This window comes from Callospermophilus lateralis, chromosome 9 (assembly GCF_048772815.1).
Source record: "Callospermophilus lateralis isolate mCalLat2 chromosome 9, mCalLat2.hap1, whole genome shotgun sequence".
Lineage (NCBI taxonomy): Eukaryota > Metazoa > Chordata > Mammalia > Rodentia > Sciuridae > Callospermophilus > Callospermophilus lateralis.
Genome location: NC_135313.1, coordinates 56,349,671 through 56,376,383, shown reverse-complemented (window position 1 = coordinate 56,376,383; position 26,713 = coordinate 56,349,671). Strand labels below are relative to the sequence as shown.

Sequence of the window (26,713 nt, the reverse complement as noted above, 5' to 3'; positions counted from 1 at the left end):
TCAATTTCTTGTTCTTTCTGATTTTCTTCTTTTCTTTCAATTTATATAATACATCAAAAGGGTTTCTGTTTAAGTAGTATTGTAAATGTTTCTTCTTCTTTCATTTTCCCTAGTTTTTATAAAATATACTTAAGATTTTCTTTTTCTTCTCAGTAAAAATGAACAAACTTAACTCCTCAAGCAACTATGAAAAAGGGGATATCTTTTATCAAAGGGAAACAATGTTGACAAGAGAGCCCAACAATATATCTAAGCAATGTATAACTTTAGTCCTGTGCCATATCAAACATGTAACAGTGATTTTTCTATATATATATATTTCCAAGAAAACTCTTGGACAAAGTCCAAACAAGCGTACCCTGTATTGAATGGATGACTTAGGAGGAACAACAGTAAAAAATTAATCCTCTAGCTATAATTTCACCTATTTACTACTGTGGTTATTTAAGAAGGAAAAGTCAATGTCAACTAACAAAAGTGTTGAGTTAGTAAAGACCTTCTTGCAGTCATAGTAATTAAACTAAAAGCATGCAATTTTCAGATAAAAACAGTGAAAAAATTATCTCTGAGTAGATCGTGAACACACATCTACCCAGAAATTGTTTATATTTTTATCAGGTACAGTGGTGGTAATGATAAAATTGATGCCAAATATTTAAAAGGTCATTTTATGTGATTACTCAAATCACCTCTTCGCAAATCTTGTCCCCTCCTTATTTCACTATTTCTAAAAAGCAATGAAAATTCTGGTTCTAAACAATAACACAGCATCTGAAATAAGAACTCAATGTGTGTACAATCAGAGAAATAAAAAGTTGCACTGCAATTGTGTACAATGAATTAAAATGCATTATGCTGTCATATATACCTAATTAAAATAAATAAATTAACTTAAAAATAATTTTTTTTAAAAGAACTCAATGGATAGGTTTAAAAGCAGATCAAAAATAGCAGAGGGCTGAAGATTTAATTCAGTGGTAGAAGTGTATGTCAGTATATGTGAGGTCCTGGATTCAAACCTCACCACTAAAAATAAAGGAAAGAAAGAAAACAGAAAATAGAAATACCAGAAGACATAACACGTGAACTGGAAGAAAAACCAAAAGAAAAATGTTCCAACTAAACTTAACAATCTTTTATTCTAGTGAGAATAAACATATAGCACCTCATAAAATGTTCTTTAGTTCTAAAGCTATGAAAACCGTAAGGAAGCATGCTTTCAATAAACCTCTTAAATTATATTATTAATAAATGACATTTGTCATGAAATCTCCTTAAGGTGATCCAAATGTTGTAATCAACAGATAGAAAATCCTAAGCCCTCTGAAACCCACAAATCACCACCAAGTACCTGGGCTATTATCTTTTCCTAGCCTGCACACTTGGAACATGCAGTTGCCTAATGACATGTTCCCCTCTACAACAAACTTTCACTGAGCAATTTTTTCCTGAATCAAGGGATCAACGTGAACATAGGCAGAAAAGCCAGATGAGGACTGGCCTAAAATTCAGGCCAAAATGAGGTGTGGGTGAAGAAGATACAAAGAGGAAAAAAGGTCCTACCCAGAGTGGACCTGCCATGACATGTGGTGAGAACCTTTTTTTCTGACTGCAGAAAACTGCCACAGTGACAGCACACATGCATTACACACTCTCTACATAATACTTCAATTACACAGAGATCACCAGTGAAGGAGGTGCAGGGCAGATGCCAATGACAGAGGGAGGTGGGTTCTTTGAAACCTTGTGCCCTACTCACCCCTACAACTTCGCTAATCACTGCATTCCATTTTAGATGTTTTCTTTTTCCCCTCCTTTCTTTTCTGTTGCTGTTTTGGTTTTTGTTTGAGACAGGTCCTGCCACGTTGCTCTAGCTGGCCTTGAATTCTGGGTTCAAATGATCCTCCTGCCTCTGCCTCCCCACTAGCTGGGACTACAGGTACATACTACATCTATTATCTACAAAAGATTTTAAGATGATTGTTACTTTTATTTTTATTTTTTTGTAGTTGTAGATGGACAGCATACCTTTATTTTGTTTGTTTATTTTTACGTAGTGCTAAGGATCAAACCCAGTGCCTCACACATGCTAGGCAAGTGCTCTGCCTCTGAGCCACAAGTCCAGCCTAAGATAATTATTTATGACAATGTAAAAGATACACTAGAGAGGTCAAAGCTGGCCACATAGAAATTTCTTTGGCAGTTATTGAACTGTCCAGCAAGTAGCTTAGAGTTGGGAAAGAGTAGAAATTTTCAGTAATACTAAAGACTTGGATGTGTGGGACATTGGGTGTGAGATGAGCAAAAACAAAAAGTTAACTATTACATAATACAGACACAGTATCTAGTGCTTTCAAGGTCTATAAAAAGGTACAGAATTGAAAAGAAAGGCCAGGCTTCAGGACACAAAAGTAAAATCCAAAACTAAAGTTAATTTCAAAAGCAACTTATATTTTTAAAAAACCTTTATATAATTTAACAGCAAAAAATATATATATTTTATATGGGATACAGTGTGTGGTATATTATAAGGTTAGGGCTTCTATATAAATGGTACCAGGGCCTTCAAATCCTCGAAAAAAGAAAAACAATTTCTTGATTTTTGTCTTGTGGAACAGACTCAATAACAGGGTCAAAGCTAAATGGATATTACAGCACATTTGGAAGGAGAAGTAATGAGTTCAGCTTCAAACATGTTGCTGTTGAGGTGCCTATTGAGAACCTTGAGTTCAGTACATTTCTACTTTTAGAGCAAATGTATAATGAACACTATTGGCTATAAATTAAACAAACTGTTATCTCCAAATGGATCACTCATAATGTTAAAAAAAAGAGAGAGAGACTCATCAACTGAAATAGAGTATCACATAAAAATAATACATATCACATAAAAATAATACATAAAAATATGTTGAGAGCCACAGCCGAGTCGGAATGGCCAGACTGCGGCAAAAATAATACATATCTCTGCTATGCATCTAGTTTAAAACAAGAGAAGTATCAATAACATTTTAGCACAAAAACAATTCAATACACACTAACAAATTCTTCCTACCTCCATGATAACTCCTTTTACAAATAACATCTTACCGTGATTTTCAATAACAAAAGGAAGATTGCTTTTACAAATAATATCTTATAGTGAGTTTCAATTATAACAAAAGGTAATAATTCATATAACCCAGCACTATGAATTAACACTCCCATCCATCTAATGTTCACCTGTTCTCTAATTTTTATTCTATGATATGTGGGGTCATGTGGACCGGAAGTGATGATAAACTTAGGGTCATGAGTAGAATGAAAGGATAAGAGGGTGAGCAGGAGGAAGATCATGGAAGGTCTAGGAGAAACTTCACTCCAAAATAAATCCTTGGCTTTAAAATATTTGTTAATGTTAGCCAGTGAAAACCACATGGCAGCTGTTGTAGGATGAGACCCAACATGGGCAATGGAAAGTACCTGAACTTTCCATAAGCAAAACTGAGTTCAAATTAAAGTTTTATAACTTGTATATGATCTCGGGGAAAGGTAGGGAAAATAGCAACAAATAGGAAAGGAAGACAGTGTTGTGCAGATTTCTGTCTCCTATTTTACCCACCTCTTTCTTCCTTACTCTGGCCCTCTAGCCTTTACATCAAGACTTATTTACCCCAGATAATCAGATGATCAGAGTATTTGGAGTGCAGTAATGCAGAAGTCTAGTACAAAATGTTAGGAGTAAGAAATAAAGGAACCAAGAAGACTTGCCTCAAATCAGTCTTCTAGTTCAGTGATAAAATGAATAGGTATTTGAATTGTCAGAACAGATGTTTCCACCTGTATTCAACAATCTAATCCTCAAAAAAAAAAAAAAAATGATTTGAAGGGGAATTTATACTTCATAACTTCCTATAAAAAGCAAAATTTCATAAACTACTGTGACAATCTCTATTCAGCAAGAACACAACATATTCAAAATTTGGTATAACATAATGATAAATTACATCATTCTAATTATCAGAAAAATTAACATTAAATCTTGTGGACAGCAATGACATCCCTGCTCACTCATAGGCATAGGTAGTTGGAGGAGGAGTAACATATGTTGGCCTTAAGCAGTAACATTATTTGTTCATTTTTTCCCCATATTTTTTAATTAGTGCATTATAGTAGTACATAATGGTGGCATTCATTATTACATATTTGTATACACACATAATATAACAATATAATTTGGCAATATCATTCCCCAGTATTTCCCTGTCCTCTCCCCTCCTCCCTCCCTCTGATATCCTTCTTCTACCCTAATGATTTCCCCTCAATTTCCATGACCGCTCCCTTTCTTTTCCTTTTCCTCTTTAGTCTTCCACATATAAGAGAAAACATACGATGCTTAACTTTTTGAAATTGGTTTATTTTATTTAACGTGATGTTCTCAAGTTTCATCCATTTTCCTGAAAATGACATTATTTCATTCTTCTTTATGGCTAAATAAAACTTTATTGTGTATATACGCCACATATTCTTTTACCTATTTGTCCATTGATGAGCACTTAGGCTGGTTCAATTATTTGGCTTGTCTGTGAATTGTGCTGCTGTAAACATGGGTATGCATGTGTTACTACAGTATTCTGACTTTAATTCTTTACGATAAATACCAATTAGTGGTATAACTGAGTCATATGGTGGTTCCATACTTAGTCTTTTGAGGAACCTCCATACTGATTTCCATAGTGGTTGTACTAATTTACAATCCCACCAACAGTGTAAAAGTTTTCCTTTTTCCACATCCTCTCCAGCATTTAGTATTGTTTGCATTCTTGATGACTGCCACTCTGATTGGAGTGAGATGAAATTTCAGTGTAGTTTTGATTTGCATTTCCCTAATTGCTAAAGAACAAATATCATATTTCTAGGCATAATTCTTTGTGTTTCTGGGCACAACTATAAACTAAAAACAGCCAAAACCCTAGGCAAATTTCAGTTGATAGGGATGGGCCAAGAGCTCCCAATAAAAGCTTTTTCAACTAAGATCCAACTAAGAGAAATGACACTGGCTTTAGCTTTATGAATTACAAAGAACTTTCTTTTAGTCTCTTTCCTTATTCAAGAAATAGATGGAAACTGACACAGCAAGACAAGAGATAAAGGATAAGATAGAATGGAAGAAAGTAGCTACAACAAAAATGCATCTAAAGTTTTAAAATTCTTAATTACTGAGTACCACCATTCATAAGGAATTTTTTAAAGGGTCTCAAAGCTATTAAAATGGTAATTAGGTCCAAAGAAAACAAGAACCAATTCAATTACATGCTGGATGCTTTTAAATTTTAAAGCCCTCTATTAAGAGGATTTAAATGAAGCAGTTATAATTGCAGGTCTGTGACCAACCTTAAAGCCAATGTGTAGGTTCCTGGTTGCCGCTGACTCTCCCGAATAAGGTAGCTCCCCTCAGCCACACTCAAGAGCTGGTCAGCTGCTTCTCTGGAGATCATGCCGTGAAACCTGAGCAACAAAGTCAATTCAGAAACGGCACACTTTCCACATTTTACCTATAAAACACTCCCCCTTCCATTTCTCTAGACAAGCTACTGTCACATAATTGAAGGAAAGCGCTTGTGCTTGTGTTTCCCTGGGCCTGGCCTCTGGCCAGCTTCTCTTGTGTGATAAGAACTGCATCAAAGTAGCTATGGAATTTACCAACCACAAAATCAAAATTCACATCCATCTAAGAATGATCAACCACCTCTCTCAGAGGATAGTCCTTACTTATGAAGCCACTTGACCATATGGACTTCCTAAAAAAATAGACGGAAATGTATTCCATTTCCTTTCTTTTCACTGATGCAGTTGCTCTAAAATTTTGGCTTAGAGTCTATGCTGGCAATTTTCCAGGACCCTGGGTTGTCCTTAATTGGCATGATTGCCCAATAATGTGCATAATTGGCATTATTGAATACTCAAACCACAAGCAAACAACTACAGTACTTGCTTTCATTTCCTGTCAAAATCTTATTTCTGATTAACAAAGAAAAAAAAGAATAAACATAAATAACACAACCTTTATATATATAGGAAATTCATCTATAATAATCTGACATAAAAAGATTAAACAAGAAAAATGTCAGTGATGACAATTTATTAAAAGTATAAAATCACCTTACACTTGTATGATGATTCACAATTTAAAAAGAAGTTTTACATATGTCTTTTTAGTAACTCAAAAATAATGAAGGAATTCAGGAAATGTCACTCCAAAATATGTTTTTTTAGCATATTATTTTGAGCTGAAGGCATTTAAAAAAATAGCTAATGCAGGAAAAGTCTTTCTCTGAACTCCTCTTGTCTACCTAAAGTCAGATTCTCTAAAAGTAACTCAATTGTCATCAATTCCCTCCCTAGGAATTTCATCAATCAGGTAAGACTGATTCTTATCACAGGAAAGGAAATTAAAAGTTGACATCACACCAAAAAAATCTTTGTCTCTAACCATCATATCTCTCAATTATTCTTCTCAGGGACTGTATTTGTTTCTTAAAAATCATTTACTCTTTCCTGAGAGTAAATGGCCTACATCTTCCCTCCCTTTCTCATATTAGCTCTCAGTCTCACTGGGTATTCATTTTGTTTTTCCCGTGATGCTCCTGTGCACACTATATCAAAAGTCAACAAATCTGTATACTTTTCTCCTGTTAATCTTCCTATTGTTAAGTCTATTTCATAGTCCTAGCTATAAGATCTTAGAGGGTAGAGGGAGAGATTCATTGCTCAAAAAACAAACAAACAAACAAAAAAACTTTGTAGCTTCCATTGGTATAAAACTATGAGACAATAATTACTTGAATTTGGAATAATAAATTATAAAGGCCCTGAAATAACACCTTAATACTTTAGGAACTTTACTAAGGATAAGTGGCAATCTTGTTTTTTCCTCTATTTCTCTTAACAGTCTTAAAATAGTTCATGATAGATATGTTCAAATCAAGACTATCAGAACAGCTAGGTTTACAATGGGCTTGTGAGGTTTTCATCTCCATAAATTTTTCAATTTTTCAGAACTAGGTTCATATGCTAACACTTTGAATTTGCTGGAAGCAAAAGATGGTAATCTATCCCTTGCACTAACATATACCATTCGATTAGCCTGCTGGTATACACTTTTGAGTTTAAATGACATCAATTAATAAAATTAGTAACATGTAACATCTATTTGGTTTTTTTTTTAACCTTCAAGTACCTTAAAAAAAAATCAAACTCAAGGAAACAAATTTTGAAATAAAAATTGACAACAAAATGTAAAGAACTTTAAAATTATTTTTATCAGTTGACTCAATATTTCTATCAAAAAACGTTATGCCCCAAGATGTTTCTTATGGTATTACTTTTAATAGTAGAGATTGAGCATCCCTAACCCAGATATGCAAAATCTGAAATCCTCTGAAATTGGGTACACTTTTGATCCAAAGCATTTCTGATGAGGGATGCTCAGTCTGTACAGTTTAAAAACAGTCTAACTGCCCTAAGCAGAATATGACTATACATATTATGATATCACTGTAAAGAATACCAGTAGTTCTCAACTTTGGAATCATCTTCCTCCCAATTCACAGATATGTGTCTGTGATCCATTCACAAGAGTCTAGAAAATGTATTTAGAATTTTAAATAATTTAAAAATATCTGGTAAATATATGACTATCTGATATAATCAAGTAATGAAAAAAATTATTTTATTTGGAAAATAATGAAAATGTGATTTTATTTTATTTTTCTCCAAAGTGCTAAATTTCTGTTTCTCAACACTTGGAAAAATTAAAGGTTTCAGAAATTATCAGAGTAGCATTCTGAGCCATTTTTGGTACAGTCTGCTGTACAATTGTAGCATCACAAAGCCAATTTAAAAAACTGTTGCAATGCTCATCATCCATATTAAATGGAAAAAAAATTAGACTACAATTTATATGTATAATATCTCAATTCTGCAAAACACCGCTAGCAAAACAGACCTTTAGAAGGTAATACTTCAGATGGGCATGGCAGTACACACCTATAATTCCAGTGACATGGGAGGCTGAGGGAGGAGAGTTGCAAGTTTGAGGCCTGCCTCAGCAACTTTGGGGGACCCTATCTCAAAATAAAAAATAAAAAGGGATGGGGATGTGGCTCAGTGGTAAAGTGCTCCTGGATTCAATCTGGAGGAAGTGGGGGGAGAAGGAAGGGGAGGAAGGAAGAGGAGGAAGGGGAAGAAGGAGGGGGAAGAAGGGAGAGGAGGACAGGGGAGGAGAAAGAGCAGAGGGAGGAGGGGGGGAGGAGAAAATAGGTAATACTTCCTCTGTTTTTGTTTGTTTGTTTGTTTGTTTTTGTACTGAGGATTGACTTTAGGAGCAGTCTACCACTGAGCTATATTCACAGCCCTTTTTAATTTTTGAGACAGGGGTTCACTAAGCTGTAGAGGAGGCTGTCCTCAAATTTGTGACCCTCCTGCCTTAGCTTCCCAAGTAGCTGAGATTATAGGCATGTGCTACCACATTCTACCCAATGCTTTAAATTCTTTTTTTTTTTTTTAAAGAGAGAGAGAGAGAGAGAGAGAGAGAGAGAGAGAGAATTTTTCAATATTTATTTTCTTGTTTTCGGCAGACACAACATCTTTGTTTGTATGTGGTGCTGAGGATCGAACCCGCCATTGTTTCTGAGTAGCTATGATTTTCTTTTCTTTTTGTTTTCCCCCGATAATAAAGAGAATATACACAGCTTATAGAAAATTTGGGGGAAGAAAGGTAGAAATATAGAATAAATCACTACATGCCTCCATATGTATGTGTGTATATTATCTAATACATGCAAAATACACATACAAATATATACATTCCTCATATATATCTAGAATTATTTACTCACATTGCTTATATCTTTAACATTACTGCATGTACATTTTTCCATGCTATTTTCTTCTTTATAATTGCCTTTTAAAAATATTTTCACCACAGATTATGCTAAGTGAAGCTAGCCAATCCCTAAAAAACAAATGCCAAATGTCTTCTTTGATATAATGAGAGCAACTAAGAACAGAGCAGGGAGGAAGAGCAAGAGGAAAAGATTAACATTAAACAGAGACATGAGGTGGGAGGGAAAGGGAGAGAAAAGGGAAATTGCATGGAAATGGAAGGAGACCCTCATTATCATACAAAATTACATATAAGAGGTTGTGAGGGGAAAGGGGGAAAAAAAAAAAACAAGGGAGAGAATTAAATCACAGTAGATGGGGTAGTGAGAGAAAATGGGAGGGGAGAGGAGAGGGGATAGTAGAGGATAGGAAAGGTAGCAGAATACAACAGTTACTAATATGGCATTATGTAAAAATGTGGATGTGTAACCAATGTGATTCTGCAATCTGTATACGGGGTAAAAATGGGAGTTCATAACCCACTTGAATCTAAAGTATGAAATATGATATGTCAAGAGCTTTGTAATGTTTTGAACAACCAATAAAAAAAAACAATTTGAAAACCAAAAAAAAAAAATAAAAATTAAAAAAATAAAAAAAAATTTTCACCATTTAGAATAATTACACTTGTAATTAAAAAAAATTTAATTCCACCAAGATTGACTACTTCCTTTATTTATTTATTTATTTATTTATTTATTTATTTATTTATTTTTAATTTTTAAACTAAATGCACCATTTTCTTGTCTCTTACATATGCCAATCGAGAAAATGTATTCTGGTAATTCATACTTACTCTCTTCCATAATACTTTGGTCTGTTTTCTACCTATTGAGGAAGAAAAAAAAAAGTATATTTGTGAAAATGCAAATGTGTAGTTCATTAATTAAACATTCTGTATATGAGGTAAACTAAAGCATATATTACAGAAAAACATTTATATAAGATTCAAGGTCAGAATATGGAGTCCTAGTTCATAGGAGGGTTAATAGGTTGCTTCACTTCTCTAAACCTGTTTCTTCTCTATTAAATGCTGTGTATGTGAAGAGTTGAACTGAACTATCTTTCATTTCTAAAAGTGTAATGAATTGGAAAAGATATTTACATCACTTTATTCACAGAATAAAATAAAACATCCAGAAACTTAATGCCACAATCATGTCGTAACAGATTGTGGCTTTCTTTCCAACCTCTCCTTTTCCTCTCCTTCCTGTTACTCCATATTCTCCATGCTGTTAACATCTCAATACAATCCTGCCCTTCTGTTTTCCCAACAGCTCTTCCCTCACCACTTTCTCTTCCCCTAGCTCTCATGGAATGTGTGCTGGCTAGAGCTGAGGAAAGCCTCAGAATAGATCCTGAGGAATTCTTCCTGGGTAGACAGGAAGATAGAAGGCATTTGTCCCATGCATTAAACAAATATTTGCTGAACCATGAATATGTGATAAGCATGGCTGTACCTGCAGGGGACACATGATTGAATAAAACTAAAAATGTCATAACTGTTTTGGAACTAATGCTATAAAGACAAGCAACAATAAAGCAGCTTTAAAAAGAAAACAATAAGAAAACAGAAAGTATAGTAATGGTAAGTGCTATCATGAAAAAGGATTTCCTCTGAGAGGTACCTGGTAACACTATGGACTACATTTATTGAGCTCCTGCTATTTGCCATGTTTTAGTTATATTTAGAGATCATGTAATTCCCACATCAGACAGTGATGACTCTGCTTCATCTTCATAAGATAGTATTAGTCCCACTTTAACTGTTTTTCATGAAAAAGTTCATCTTTTATTTTTAATTGACAAAAATGCATATATTATAAAACCTATACATAGTATATACTTGTATAATATATGTATATATGTACAGGCATTATATAGCATGTTTTGATATATGTATACACTGTGAAATGGCAAACACAAACTAATTAAGATATGCATTATCTCACGTATATTTTTTGTGTGACTGGAACACACAAAATCTACTCTTAGCAAATATCAAGTATACAATATGTTGTTACGTATTGTTATCTATAGTTACCATGTTGTACAATAGAGCTCTTGAATCTCTTTTTCCTAAATGAAATTTTATATCTTTTACCAATATTTCCCCAATCACCATTCCACCCCCAGCCACTGGTAACTACGACTCAGATCTCTGCTTCTGAGTTCAATGTTTTTAGATTCCACATAGAAGTTGTCTCCTAAGAAGGATCTGAGAAGCTCCCAGAGAGAAGGGAACTCCACTTAAGACCAGCAGGGTTCTTGACATGTGTGACAGAAAAGAATCTCAACACATGCCAGTCAGAGGTACAGGCAGAGGTTGATTTAGGAAAGGAGATACATATTAAAGGGAGAGTGGGGGCAATCTCAAGAGAGAGAGGCCTTTGAGGATAAAGCAAGGAGTATGCATTCAAGGGAGAATGCGTACCATCTCGAAAGTGAAAGATGCCCTTTGGGAGTTCCCAGCTCTTCTTTTACAAGAAACTTGATAAGGCGTGGGTATTGAGAAGTATATAGGAATGGACATAGTCAGTGATCTCGGGATGGTTTATGGTTATCTGATCAGTCTCTGGATTCTTAAGCTGATGTGATCTTCATTTGTGATCAACAAATAGCACTGGACAGTCCCCTAAATTATAGTTTCCCTAAGATATCATTTTTTTTCTTTTGCTTAATCTATTTGTTGGTGGGTTAAATAATGTGCACTGGTAGATTTACAGATTTCCCAGAAATTTGGGGAATACGAGGCCTACGGTTGAGACTGACTTAGGGAGTGATGTGTCTGGAGAAGTGTGTGGAACTTCTGAATTAAAATCTTTTTTTCTTTGCCCTTCATTTATATCATACTTTCTACCTATCATATCTTCTATCCTTACCTACAGTGACATTATATAGTATTTGTCTTTTTATACCTGACTTATTTCCTTTAATATAACATCCTCCAGTTTATCCATATTGTTAAAGATGATGGGATTTCCTTCTGTTTAAAGACTGTACTCAATTTGAAATATACACTATTCCATTGTATATTAGAATGAACTATATGAAATTTCACTGTATATTTTCTTTATTGATTCGTTCACTGACAGACTCTTGGGTTGATTCTACATCTTGGCCATGCAAATAATGCTACATAGGAGTGCACATCTCTCTTCCACATTTTGGTTTTATTTCCTTTGGACAAATTCACAGTAGTGGTATTCCTGGATCATATGGTAGTGGAAAAAAAATGAGTATCAGAGAGGTTAGATAACTTGTTCAAGGTTACCTGTTCGAGTGGTAGAGCTCAAGATAAAACTAGAACTTTTAGGGCAAAAAAGGCCCAATTCCTTTTGTATGTGAAACTGACTCATCTGAATGAGGCTGAATATGGACAACTTCAAAGCCTATTTTTTCAGTGATCATCTTGCTAGGTTCTACATCAAGCATGACTGCCCAGTCTAGGTTATCTACCTACTGGTCAGCCAGACCTACTACTGTTTTTAGCAACTTTCAGGTATTTACTCATAGTATAGGAAGAAATTTGTGAATGAAAAGCTGTCTATCATCTACAGCACACTCTATTGGCATATCTGACTCTGGCCTAGAATACTGTCTCCGAGTTTTTTTGAAACTCTTAATTACAGGTAACTAAAACATGGATCTGTTTTTTCCTGCATGGTAACATTTTAATTAGAAAAAACAATTTCTTTGTGCAATTGATCTCAGTATCCCTTGAGTCTATATAAATTTGTGCTTTGACTTCTTCTTGGTTCTCTCCCATGAGAGTGAAATAAACATTTCACATGTTCATTTTCACTTCTGTAGGAAAGTCAATATTTTACCTTTTACTAAAAATTATTCTTAGTACATACTTTTCAGGAATCTTCTGTTTTCTGCTGAGATTATAGTCAGGTTATTTATTATCCTACTATCCCACCTGATTTGATCTTGTTCCATAATTTTTTCCCTCATAAAACTCACTGGACTAAAAATATGCCAGTTGGCCCCTACAGTAACCTATAATGGCTATTCTATCGTTAGGTCCAGGACTAAAAAGTGGGGTCATGGATTTGCTTAAAAACAAACCTTTGCTTATGAGATGAAAATCCAATATTCAGGTCTTAACTTGAAGAATTAATTTATACGATTAAAAATGCTGCTCAGAAAAACACTTCAATATTATATATTCAAACTGAAAATGCGCAAATACTGTTTTTATTCTAGAAGAACACTTGCACATGTACCCATGAAAATATGTATAAGAATGTTCATATAAGCACTATTCCTAGTTATTTTTAAAATGGAAATAAAGGGCTGGGGCTGTAGCTCAGTGGCAGAGCACTTGCCTAGCATGCTTGAGGCACTGGGTTTGATCCTCAGTACCAGATAAAAATAAACAAATAGAATAAAGGCATTCTGTTCATCTACAACTACAAAAATTTTTTTTAAAAATAAAATAAAAATAAATAGGCACCAATAGAGAAATAAGCTTCTTTTGTAGTATAAATAATATGCAGTTTGATGGAATGATATAGATCTATATTAGGGACTAACATGGATGAATTACAAACTACTGAATACAAAAATAAGTTACAGGGCTGGAGCTATAGCTGAGTAGTAGAGCACTTGCCTCGCATATGTGAGGCACTGGGATCAAAATTCAGTAACACATTAAAAAAAAAAGAATAAATAAAGATATTGTGTCCATACACAACTGAAAAAATATTTTTAAAAGTTACATAATAATGAGGATAACATGTCATCATTTAGGAAAAAGCAGATATGTACAATAATATATATTTATAGCATCAAGAGCAATCTGGAAGTATATAAACCAAATTTAAAGAGTTACCTCCTGTAAAGTAGGGGACAAAGGACCTTGGGGGGACAACTGGAAAGGTGTAAAAGAAACTTTAATGTTATCTGTAATAGTGTGATTTTTATAGAAAACCGCATTCATACATTAACTATATATATTGCCTTTTGAAATAGAAATCAAGAATAACTTTTGTGTAACCTAATATTGGAGCCTCAGACACAACAGAATGGGGTCCCCAACATTTAAGAGGAGATTATGGTCTTTCTATCAAACCATGAGACCTTTGCAGCTGGTTGAAGGAAAAGTTCTATTACATTTCCCAATCCAACACAAATATGGATTATTTATTCAGCAGGCCTATATCATGAATGTAAAAGGAGTTTTTTTGGATACTTGATGAAAATTCTACCAATACCCTGATTTGCCACATTCAAATGATATGGCAGTCTATTACATTTCCCAATTCAAGACAAATATGGGTTATTTATTAAATAGTCCTGTAATAAATCTCTATTATGCTTCCATTAATTGTCTAATTAATCAACTTCAGAAGCCACCGCCCGCGCCTACAAGGTAGGCAGACCTGTGACCAACCGGCGGAGCTGGCCCAGAGCCTGTGGGCGTGGTAGACACATCGCCCCAATTGGAGGAGGGGCGGAGCAGAGCCACCGCCCACGCCTGCAAGGTGGGCAGACCTGCGACCCACCAGCGGAGCAGGCCCAGGGGCCCGCCAGCATGGTAGACACATGGCCCCAATTGGAGGAGGAGAACAGCCGCTGCCCACCCCTGCAAGGGAGACTTTGCAACTATACATGAGCAATATAAATATATAGGGGGAACATTCAATAACACAACAGTTTCACCAAGCAGAAAGAAATGAGCAGTATGAAAAGACAAGGAAAGAAAGGACCACAAGTAATGCAGGTCAACTCAACTTTAGAAGAGGTAATAGCTGCAGCAGATGGAATGTCAGATAAAGAATTCAGGATTTACATGCTTCAGATGATCTGGAGTCTTAAGGAAGATATTAGACAGCAAAATCAGACAATGAAAGATCACTTCGAAAATGAATTACATAAACAAATCCAAGAAGCAAAAGATCACCTATTTGGGAGATAGAGGTTATAAAAAACAAACAAACAGAAATCCTAGAAATGCAGGAAGCATTTTGTATCTGGTGAATCAGATACAAAAACACATCAAAAAAATTGTGCACCATGATCAAGTAGGATTCATCCCTGGGATGCAAGGCTGGTTCAATATACGGAAATCAATAAATGTTATTCATCACATCAATAGACTTAAAGATAAGAACCATATGATCATCTCGATAGATGCAGAAAAAGCATTCAACAAAGTACAGCATCCCTTCATGTTCAAAACTCTAGAAAAACTACGGATAACAGGAACATACCTCAACATTGTAAAAGCTATCTATGCTAAGCCTCAGGCTAGCATCATTCTGAATGGAGAAAAATTGAAGGCATTCCCTCTAAAATCTGGAACAAGACAGGGATGCCCTCTATCACCACTTCTGTTCAACATAGTTCTCGAAACACTGGCCAGAGCAATTAGACAGACGAAAGAATTTAAAGGCATAAAAATAGGAAAAGAAGAACTTAAATTATCACTATTTGCAGATGACATGATCCTATACCTAGCAGACCCAAAAGGGTCTACAAAGAAACTATTAGAGCTAATAAATGAATTCAGCAAAGTGGCAGGATATAAAATCAACACGCATAAATCAAAGGCATTCCTATATATCAGCGACAAATCCTCTGAAATGGAAATGAGGACAACCACTCCATTCACAATATCCTCAAAAAAAATAAAATACTTGGGAATCAACCTAACAAAAGAGGTGAAAGACTTATACAAAACTACAGAACCCTAAAGAGAGAAATAGAAGAAGATCTTAGAAGATGGAAAAATATACCCTGTTCACGGATAGGCAGAACCAACATCATCAAAATGGGGATATTACCAAAAGTTCTCTATAAGTTTAATGCAATGCCAATCAAAATCCCAATGGCATTTCTTGTAGAAATAGACAAAGCAATCATGAAATTCATATGGAAAAATAAAAGACCCAGAATAGCAAAAACAACTCTAAGCAGGTAGTGTGAATTAGGCGGTATAGTGATACCAGACTTCAAACTATACTACAGAGCAATAGTAACAAAAACAGCATGGTACTGGTACCAAAACAGGCGGGTGGACCAATGGTACAGAATAGAGGACACAGAAACCAATCCACAAAATTTCAACTATCTTATATTTGATAAAGGGGCTAAAAGCATGCAATGGAGGAAGGATAGCATCTTCAACAAATGGTGCTGGGAAAACTGAAAATCCATATGCAACAAAATGAAACTGAATCCCTTTCTCTCGCCATGCACAAAAGTTAACTCAAAATGGATCAAGGAGCTTGATATCAAATCAGAAACACGGTGTCTGATAGAAGAAAAAGTTGGCTATGATCTACATACTGTGGGGTCGGGCTCCAATTTCCTCAATAGGACACTCATAGCACAAGAGTTAATAACTAGAATCAACAAATGGGACTTACTCAAACTAAAAAGTTTTTTCTCAGCAAGAGAAACAATAAGAGAGGTAAATAGGGAGCCTACATCCTGGGAACAAATCTTTAATCCTCACACTTCAGATAGAGCCCTAATATCCAGAGTATACAAAGAACTCAAAAAATTAGACAACAAGATAACAAATAACCCAATCAACAAATGGGCCAAGGACCTGAACAGACACTTCTCAGAGGAGGACGTACAATCAATCAACAAGTACATGAAAAAATGCTCACCATCTCTAGAAGTCAGAGAAATGCAAATCAAAACCACCCTATGATACCATCTCACTCCAGTAAGATTGGCAGCCATTATGAAGTCAAACAACAACAAGTGCTGGCGAGGATGTGGGAAAAAGGGTACACTTGTACATTGCTGGTGGGACTGCAAATTGGTGTACCCAATTTGGAAAGCAGTATGGAGATTCCTGGGAAAGCTGGGAATGGAAGCACCATTTGACCCAGCTATTCCCCTTCTCGGTCTATTCCCTAAAGACCTAAAAAGAGCATACTACAGGGATACTGCTACATCGATGTTCATAGCAGCACAATTCACAATAGCAAGACTGTGGAACCAACCTAGATGCCTTCAATAGACGAATGGATAAAAAAAATGTGGCATTTATACACAATGAAGTATTACTCTGCATTAAAAAATGACAAAATCATAGAATTTGCAGGGAAATGAATGGCATTAGAGCAGATTATGCTAAATGAAGCTAGCCAATCCCTAAAAAACAAATGCTAAATGTCTTCTTTGATATAAGGAGAGTAACTAAGAACACAGTAGGGAGGAAGAACATGAGAAGAAGATTAACATTAAACAGGGATGAGAGGTAGGAGGGAAAGGGAGCGAGAAGGGAAATTGAATGGAAATGGAAGGAGACCCTCAGGGTTATACAAAATTACATACAAGAGGAAGTGAGGGGAAAGGGGAAAAAAATAAGAGGGAGAAATGAACTACTGTAGAGGGGGTAGAGAGAGAAGAGATAAGGAGAGGGGAGGGAAGGGGGTATAGTAGAGGATAGGAAAGGCAGCAGAATACAACAGACACTAGTATGGCAATATGTAAATCAACGGATGTGTAACCGATGTGATTCTGCAATCTGTTTACAGGGTAAAAATGAGAGTTCATAACCCACTTGAATCAAAGTGTGAAATATGATATGTCAAGAACTATGTAATGTTTTGAACAACCAATAATAAAAATTAAAAAAAAATAGCTAAAATACAAAAAAAATCAACTTCATAACACAGTTGCTTTTGGCATTATATTCTAAATAATTTTTTTGATTAACCCAAAATAATTATAAATTTTAAAAAATTATGTAAACATTGAGGATTAAAATAGTACTGTTATTAAAAACAGTGTGTTCAAAATAAAATTCCTACAGCAATGACCTTTCCTGTTTTTTTTTTTTAATATTGGAAATGCAAAACAAGAAATTTAAACTAATTCATCTCATCTAGATAGTGAAGATCAGAATATGTCATCCCAAAATATGCCACTTTGGCATGGGGATTTTGAATTAAAGGTGATTAAGAAACATCAAACATAAAAGAAGCTCTCTGTCCTCCCTCCTCTCCCTAAAAGCAGAGTATACATTTCACTTTTTGTGAAGGAAATTTACACCTGTAAAGCAAATTTCCATATGTCAATATGTGCTCCTCTCAGGTACCCTAAGAGACTAACTTTAGAGACAACTGTGTCATTTGAGAAGACCTGAGTCTGCATAAAAAAATTTTACCAAATAAATAATATATTTAGTTTACATTTTCTTACTATTATATATTCCCCTCCCCAGACCTAACACCCTTTTCCTTGTCTAGTCTCTTTTCCTTTTGTTAAAATAGTATTTTAACAAAAAGGTTATTATCTCTTTTTTAGGGTTTTTACTTCTTTTCTGTGAATCCTCCATTCCATGTACATATGAAATAAACCTTTTCTTCTGTTAATCTGCCATTTGTCAGTTTAATTAGCAGTACCCAAATCCAAAATCTAAGAAGGTAAAGAAGTTTTTCTCAGCATCTAGATGTTTTAGTGATGTCTAAGATATTGTAATGAGGGCTCCTTTGATTTGAAGAAGGCCCAGTCAGTCATTGCTTTAACTCACTCATTTTTGTTTCTCTGATCTGTTCTCTTGGAGTTATTTCTCCTTTTCCAGCTTATCCCAAATTCTAGGAACAGTGAACACTATAGACAAATACCCCATGGTAGAAACTGAAAGTGCCCCCAAGTGGTACTGACCTCCCTATGGCCAGCAGGTCTCTTCATGACTGGATCTGAAATAATGATCAACCAGACCCTCATTTACCCAAGATTGTTTAACTACACAAACTTCTTGGCCTGTGCCTTTGTTCTTCTGCTATATAATCCTGGAGTTATTGTTAGTACCCCTAAGACAGGGGCTGGTTCATCTTCCCAGGATTGGCCACACTGAAAAAAAATTTCTTTCCTGTTTCACCACCACATACCTTTTAGCTATCTGGATTCTTTCTGGGGAAACTGACCAGACCTGGTCTGTTGGGATCTCTGGAGACAAAACTTCTGGGCTAGGATTCCAGTAACAATACTAGTTAAATAATGGTTTGGAATGATCTTTTCAAACTCACAAAATTACTCAGACAATCAAATTAAAGGGCTAGTCAGAATGTAAAAATGATGAATGATTTACTTGTAAATGTATTATTTGTAAAGTATTTTTACAAATAATTATTTGTAAATTATATTACTTGTAAATCATTTTACTTGTAAATGTATCAAATTAGGAATTGTAATATTGCATGCAATATTAAAAACATTTTATATTTATACAAATATTTATATGCTTATTTCCAAGTTTTATAATTTCATAATAACAGTCAAGGGACTAAAACTCCAGAATAACACTAGCTGACGTCAATGTGGCCTCATGGGTAGGTTGACTTGAAAAAAGTTAAATATAATGCCTGGTTTTTTATATGAGCCACAGCAAGTAAGTAAACCCAGATTTGGAAGGCTGCGGTAATAGCATATTTGGGGAGGAAGGTAAAGATCAGTTCTGTTTTGAACATGCTATTTACACTTGAGATGTTTATTAGATGTCTTTGAAAGGATTGTAGAGTGGACAATTGTATATATAGTCTGGCATTTAGGAGAAAAGACTGGACTAGAAATATAAATTGTATTAATACCCCAAACTGGCAGAATCATCAGGTAGTAAATATAGGTAGAGAAGAAACAAGCATCACAAGCCCTGCAGTACCCAAGAATCAAGCGATCAGGGAGAGAAGATCCAGAAAATGAGACTGTACCATGTCCTAAAACTAAAGAGAGAAGAGCACATTGTGGAGAAGAGCTTTTTCACCTGTGTCAAATGCTGCTGACATGATAAACAAGAGAATGTTAGATTTGCATGTGGCAGGCAGAGGTGACCTTGCCAAAGCAGTTCTGCTAGAGTTGTGGTGGTTTAAAGTCTGATGGGAGTAGGGGAAGAAAAAAATGAGAAAAGCAGGATTAAACACAAGAAGTACAGATAATATTTTCAAATGTTTTCTACAAAGGAAAGCAAAGAAGTTGAGCAGGGCAGAGGGAGAAAAAAGGATCAAGAGAATTTTTTTTAAAAATATGGAAATAATTGATGTTTATGGGATGATCAGAATAATCTAGCATTACATACTAATGTAGATGGGAGGAACTAGAATCTGGCATAGTGGAAAGAGCTTACTGTCCTCTTTCCGTACATACCAAACATAGCAAAGAAGCAATCCTGACTTTGGGGATGATACCTGAAGATCTCAAATATGTCTATCTACCAAATTAACAAGTGAATTACAACTCTAATGGTGAGTAGGAGGAATGTAGCCTTTGAATCACATTTTTAAAAGCCCCCTGCTCCTGCTGTGGGCAGTCACAGACTTTGGGACAGGAGTCACTGTGTTTCTCCTTTGCTATCAAAGCAATACAATTTTTTCCTTTTCCTCAAAATTATGTCCTCTATATTGGGTTGGCATCGGGGGCAAAGACCAAGCTTTCAGCAACAAAATCACCTATGAAATTTATACCAGGGTCTCTATAAATAGACACACAAACACACACACATACACACTTATTTTAATTCAACCAGGTGCTTGGCATAAAATAATAAAACAAAATCACTTTTTATATAATAAAAATGATAAATATATATTTAATATTTATATCATATTGCATTTCACTGAATATATCTAATGAGAGAGCTGTATACGCAAAAACATGTTATATTACTTTATGGGTGAAAAGAGATTACCAAGAGTCATTCTAACTAAACATATTCATGTTTTTAAACTAATTTCAGAATTAACTCTCCTGTAAGATACAACTGCATTGTGTAAAGCATTATAAAGAATCCTTTTCAAGCTTTTAAGTATTTGCTTAGTTTCTAAAGCATGTCTAAAATACTAAGTTGTGGATATGGACATCTTATTCCTAAAAAAATTATTATTTTTGTTTTGATTTCAAAATTTGTCTTAACAACAGCTTATAAGAAAAAAAGCTAGACTTTTTTGGATGGAGCTCAATGGCACAGCACTTGCCTTACGTGTGCAAGCTCCAGGTTGGATACCCAGGATCACCCAAAAGAAGAGAGATAAGGAAAAAATATATATTTTTTTAGCATTAACAAAAGCAATTGATAATATTTTCTGGATCAAAAAAAAAAGTACAACTTGATTTTTTGTGAAATTGTTTTAGATATTTTGCATTTTAAAGTTCTGCCCCTAATAATTTGTGATTCAATAGTTGATAATTCTGGTTTTAAAATATAGTGCTAGGCATCTTGGTTGCAAGCATATGCCGAAATTCAGCTGAGAAAAAGTAGAACATGGATTTTGTCACCAGAACTAAATCTAGATCACAAGAAAAGAATCATACAACATGGCTCCAAATACAAGTTCCCTTAAGGTTTGATACAAATCCCCAGTCCCTGAATTTACAATCTGTGATATACTGCCATGGTTGAAAAGAGGTGAAATGTACACAAACACACGGGGTGGGGTCAGTTCTCCTTTTCTTAGGACTGTCAGGGAAATTTCTCAAAGACAAATCATGGAATCCATTTTTTAAATTATAATTTGAACTAACAGATAATTAATACATATCACTTAAAAAGAACTATTAATCTATCAATTGTATTAACTTTTCTCTTTTTCTCACCACATTTAGTCGAGAAAAACACATAGTGATCCAAATCCTCTGTTAAGTACTTGAGGCTGAACATTAACTAGAAATTCAGTACCTTTTTATCCTTAGTGTTTATCATTCCTAATAACCTTCACATCTTCCAAATCGAATAATTATTTAATCAAGCCTAAGACTGAAACTTTCTCCCTGAAAAAATAACTTTAGAGTACATCTACTCCACTCTGATTAATCCTTTAACTTTATTTCAAATGGATATCCTTGTTAATTGTTACATAGAAATTTAACTTAATAGAATGAGCCAGGCCATCAGGACTAGTGGTTTATATTTTTCAGTGTCTCTATAAACCTAATCATTATAATAATATTGGATATGAATATAATTTCTTTAAAAGAAGACCATTTATCTCTATTTAGTTATTGCTGTTTAATTATCACTGGGGAAAACAGAAATGTAAGGTCAAATACCTATCACCTCTAATTTTCAAAATAAAGATACATATTTTACACATTCACACTTAATCCTCATTAATGGCACTTAAAACTTAGAGATTGCAACATTCAAATATGTAAGTGAAACCAGAACTAGACAGGCAAAGAGGCAAGGGTCAGATCCAGAGAATGGAGGAATTGAAATGCTAATTCCTTCAGAGCCCTTCCTCCACCCTTATCAAGATAACCTGCCCCTGCTCCAACATGTTGCTAAGGTAACCTGTCTCAGGGACTGTCCCTTCCTATAGAGAGCTGTTAATTACACCCTGCCCCTTCCTGCCCTAATCACTCCAATTTGGCCCCTCCAGTCCATCTGCTTCTCATCTTTTGGTCATTCCACTGAGCATCTCCTAGGCCTAGTCAGGTAGGCAGGAAGGAGAGAGATAAAGGAAAGAGAGCAGAACAAAGGAAGCCTAGGACACATAAAAAGGCAAAACACCCTTGCTTCTTGGGATACCAGGATACCGGCTATGGCTCCCTTCTCCCTTTTTAAAATAAACTCTGCTTTATATGCTTGCCTTGACCTGTTTCTCTAATGTTATACTTCAACATGCAAGAGAGCAGAACTGCTCACCGGTATCATAAGGCTGGTTACAATGTGAAAAGAGAGTTGGTCCACATTTAGTCCTTTTGCACAAACAGCAGCATTCTTTGCCCTCCAATTTACCATGAAAATTTGTTTGTAGTAGCTTGGTAAACCAAGGCAGGAGGATCACAAGTTCAAGCCAGCCTCAACAACTTGAGGCCCTGAGCAACTAATGACATCCTGTCTCAAAATAAAAAATGAGCTGTGGATGTGGCTTAGTGGTTAAACACCTTTGGGTTCAATCCCTAGTACCAAAAAAAAAAAAAAAAAATTAAGTAAAAACTTGATTGCTAATTTTTTTTGTTAAAACATATTCAACCAGAGTGAAAATGACTACTATATTTTTCAATTTAAGAAATAAAATGCCAATTGTACAATTTGCTTTTCTGATTTCCCAGTGCTTATTATGCATAACTTTAACCAGCAATATAGAATGTGAATGGTCTCATTCCTCAGATGATGGCAGTATTCAGCCAATCACATCACAAAGCTGAAAATCAAGAGAAATTATTTTCAGAGATTCTAAGAACCGTCTACTCCTCCAGTATTCCTCACTGTGTCTGCATCAAGGTGGCCCACCAGAAGGCTATCCACTTAGTTCATACCATCTTAGCCCTTTAGAAATGAACTTCACTGAACTGTTGTTCCTTAATGCTATGCCAACAGAACTTTTATTAAAGGAATTTAGTTCAGGAAAAAACAGGATCATATCAGCTTTACTGATCCTTAAGAGTTATATAGTTTATTACTGTGAAAAAATTTTCCACAATTACGTCTGTCCTTAATCAGCATTGCAATAAACTCCTCAACTTTTCTATTTTTATTCCTTTTATTATATTTTTCATTTGTGTGGTCTTAAATTCTTTTGAGAAAGGTATAGTACACCTATTTCTCAATATAATGGTGCTATGAATAAATACTTCAGGTTAATACTGTCAATATCTCATTTTCAGTGTTAAAAAGTTATGTCTCAACAGAACATGAAACAAAATAGAAAATTTTACAATAATACTTTCAAGTTCTTATTAATATAAAATTAATCATTCTTGATGGTGGCACAGTATCTTTGAAATGCAATCAAGCACTACATGCTCACTGCATACTTACATATCCAGACTGTACATTCTCTATATAAATTGCAACTAGACATTCAAAAGACGATCTTATGAAAGTTCTGCCAAATTTTGTAAATTGGTTCTTTGTAACTGTACACTTTCAAAGCTATAGTATTATTTAAACAAGATGTTACAATGACATTTTAACATTTTTATCCATGAAGAAGCAATTCTTTTAAATAATGTACCATTTAAGTAAGTTAGTTGCTATGATTACATTTTATCTAATATATAGCCAAAATTCAAATTTCTTGAATTGTGCCCAAAATTTATAGATTTTACAAACATATATATGTACACACACAGACACACACACACATACACAGACACACACATGTACATATCTGTGTGTATTTGTATGTATATACAAAGAAAAAAAAACCCTTCAGGATAGGGTCTAGATACATAATCTAAATTTGATTACCACTTCTCTTTTGTCTCCTTTGATTTTCTATGGTCTCACCATTGTTTCGCCTTTTATGATAATGACATTGTTTATAATCCTAGATAGATGTCTTAGAGAATGTATATATTATGGATTTGTCAGATTCATAATTCATGATTAGATTTTAGTTAAGCATTTTTGATAGAATACTACACAGATAACACAGTGTGTGTAACTTCAGGAGGCATGTGTCAGTTTGTTCCACTAAAGGTAAGGCTGAATTAGTTAAGGGCATGATTGCCAGATCTCTCCATTATAAAGATGTGTTTTTCTCTTTGCAATTAATAAATAATTGGTGGTTTAATATATTGAGACCATGTGAATATCCTACCATATTCATTTAGAGGCTTTCGCTCAATAGTTTTAACATCTAATGACAAATCTTATTAGAGTCAAATAAAAGTATAAAATAGTGATTTTATAATTTTATTGTTCTTCCTACATTTTAACTGCCATTCCCCAATAAAGAACAACCTCACATTTCCCCCCTCGTTTTACCTCTCTGAATTGGGATGGGTTATTATTTTTTAAAAATTTTGGATTATTAGTTTAAAATTTTAAATGATATCATTTAATATCATTTGATATCATTATGAACTTATGAATTATTTCATTCACTGTATTAAAATCAATTACTATCATAGTATCATACTCTCTCTTTTTTTATATACTGGGGATTGAACCCAGGAGCACCTACCGCTAAACTACATTCCAGCCCCTTTTTGAGACAGGTTCACTAAATAGATCCAGTTGGCCTTGAACTTCTGATCCTCCTACCTGAATGGCTGGGATTACAGACATGCACCGTCATGTCCAGCTCATTCTTTTCGATGTTCAAATTGTCCCAAATTTTCTTGAGGGAATCCTTGAGTAGGTTTCTGTGGCTTTTTGACATGTCCCCATCAGATTATGAATGTTTCCTTGCTTTCTAATACAATAAAATATTCCAGGATCTCTTCCTCACAGTCTGAAATCAGGAATTTCACTGACTCCTTTTAGTAGAAAATATTTAAAAACCAAAATCTAAGCATTCTTATGATGGAACCACAGCACCCTTTCCATTGTCTGAGAGAGAAAACATATTTTGTAAAAATCCGTAAATTCATATTAAATAGCATAATTCAAATTGAATGACACAGCACACTCCCCAACTCTGCCTCATTCCTTCTTTATATCTCTTAAGAACCCTGGTTCCACAAAAATCCAATATAATTACTCATTTGCTCTATTTTAAATTACAGATAAATAATTTCAGGATTACTACACAAGTATCACTTCCAGTCACAATGATACTATAGACAGCTAAAGATCCTCTTTATTTTTTGGTCCTTAGAATACATCCATCTAAGTTGGTATAGTTAAGTTTTCTGGTGATTATGTTATAAATTTTTATGTTCATTTGTTTTTCTACTTCTATTTGATTTTAGGATTTTTATCATTTATTTAATTTTGTTAGTTGAATATGTAAAACATTTACATAATTCAAAAGTCACAACAACACATATAAAAATATATCCTCAGAAGTCTCACTACCATCCCTATCTCCTCCCCAGTACTACCCACCCCTTCCTTATAATGGCTATTTCACTGGTCTCTGATTAATTCTTCCTGTGTTTCTCTTTTGTAAAATTAAAAATTAAAAATTTTTCTTATTTTCCATTTTTCCTTACTAAAAAGGAACATACATACTATATACATGTACATTTTCTATCTATATTTCTTATTCTTTCTACCATTAAGTTCTATTCAATTCAATCAGACTCCTTTGCACATTTAGTTTCTTCCCCAATATTCTGCTATTACTAACAATCCTACAATGAAAAACTTGTAGCGTATGTTCTTCCACATGTGAACAGGTAATTCACCAGGGTAAATCCCTAGAAACTAGAAGTAGGTCAAAGGAAAAATTTAGGTATAGTTTTATTAAGTATTACAAAGTTCTCATCAAGCCATAACATTTCATATTCCCATTAGCAATGTGTAAGAGTATCTATTTTCTCAGAGTCTTGTCAATTAAGTAAGCTGTAAGCTTTTGAATTTCTATCAGGCTGTAAAGTGAAAATAGCTTTTCTGTGTGTTTTCATTTGCATTTTTCTTATTATCAGGCAAGTTAGTCATCTTTTCATATATTGTCATATGTAGTATCTTCTGATGAATTACCCATGCCTTATTCATTTTTTACATCAAGATTTGTTAAATCTTTCTCTCAATGGAAAAAAAAAAACATTCCAATAATCTTACAATAACACCTTCAAACTTTATTTTTGTTTTGTTGTTTTTGTTGTGGTGCTGGGGATTAGAACCCAGGGCCTTCTGTATGTAAGGCAGACACTCTACTAACTGAGCTGTATCCCCAGCCATCAAACTTTGTTTATAAAAATAAAAGAGTAAAACATAAAATTACTGAATTAAAATGAATTAACTGAAAAGAATACTAGCATCACTTAAAACTACACTATCATATTCTATGACGTTCACAACAGTCTCTGAATGAGTGGCAATTATGTCAAGTAAAACGTTAAGAAAAATGCATTCAAGTAACAATTTTTATGATGACAACCAGCATACATAACCAGCATACATGGTCAATCTCACAAAGAA

At 34.4% G+C, this 26,713-nt stretch overlaps 1 protein-coding gene across 1 annotated transcript in view; it reads right to left on the bottom strand.

The window, feature by feature from the left end:
- The window catches only part of Chn1 (chimerin 1), a 165,554-nt gene that overhangs the window by 99,918 nt on the left and 38,923 nt on the right, over positions 1-26,713 (bottom strand). The window contains exons 5-6 of the mRNA XM_076865581.2: positions 9,722-9,753; positions 5,374-5,487 (exon numbers count right to left, since the gene is read on the bottom strand). Of these exons, the coding sequence (XP_076721696.1) occupies positions 5,374-5,487; positions 9,722-9,753 (146 nt within the window). The remainder of the gene's footprint in view (positions 1-5,373; positions 5,488-9,721; positions 9,754-26,713) is intronic.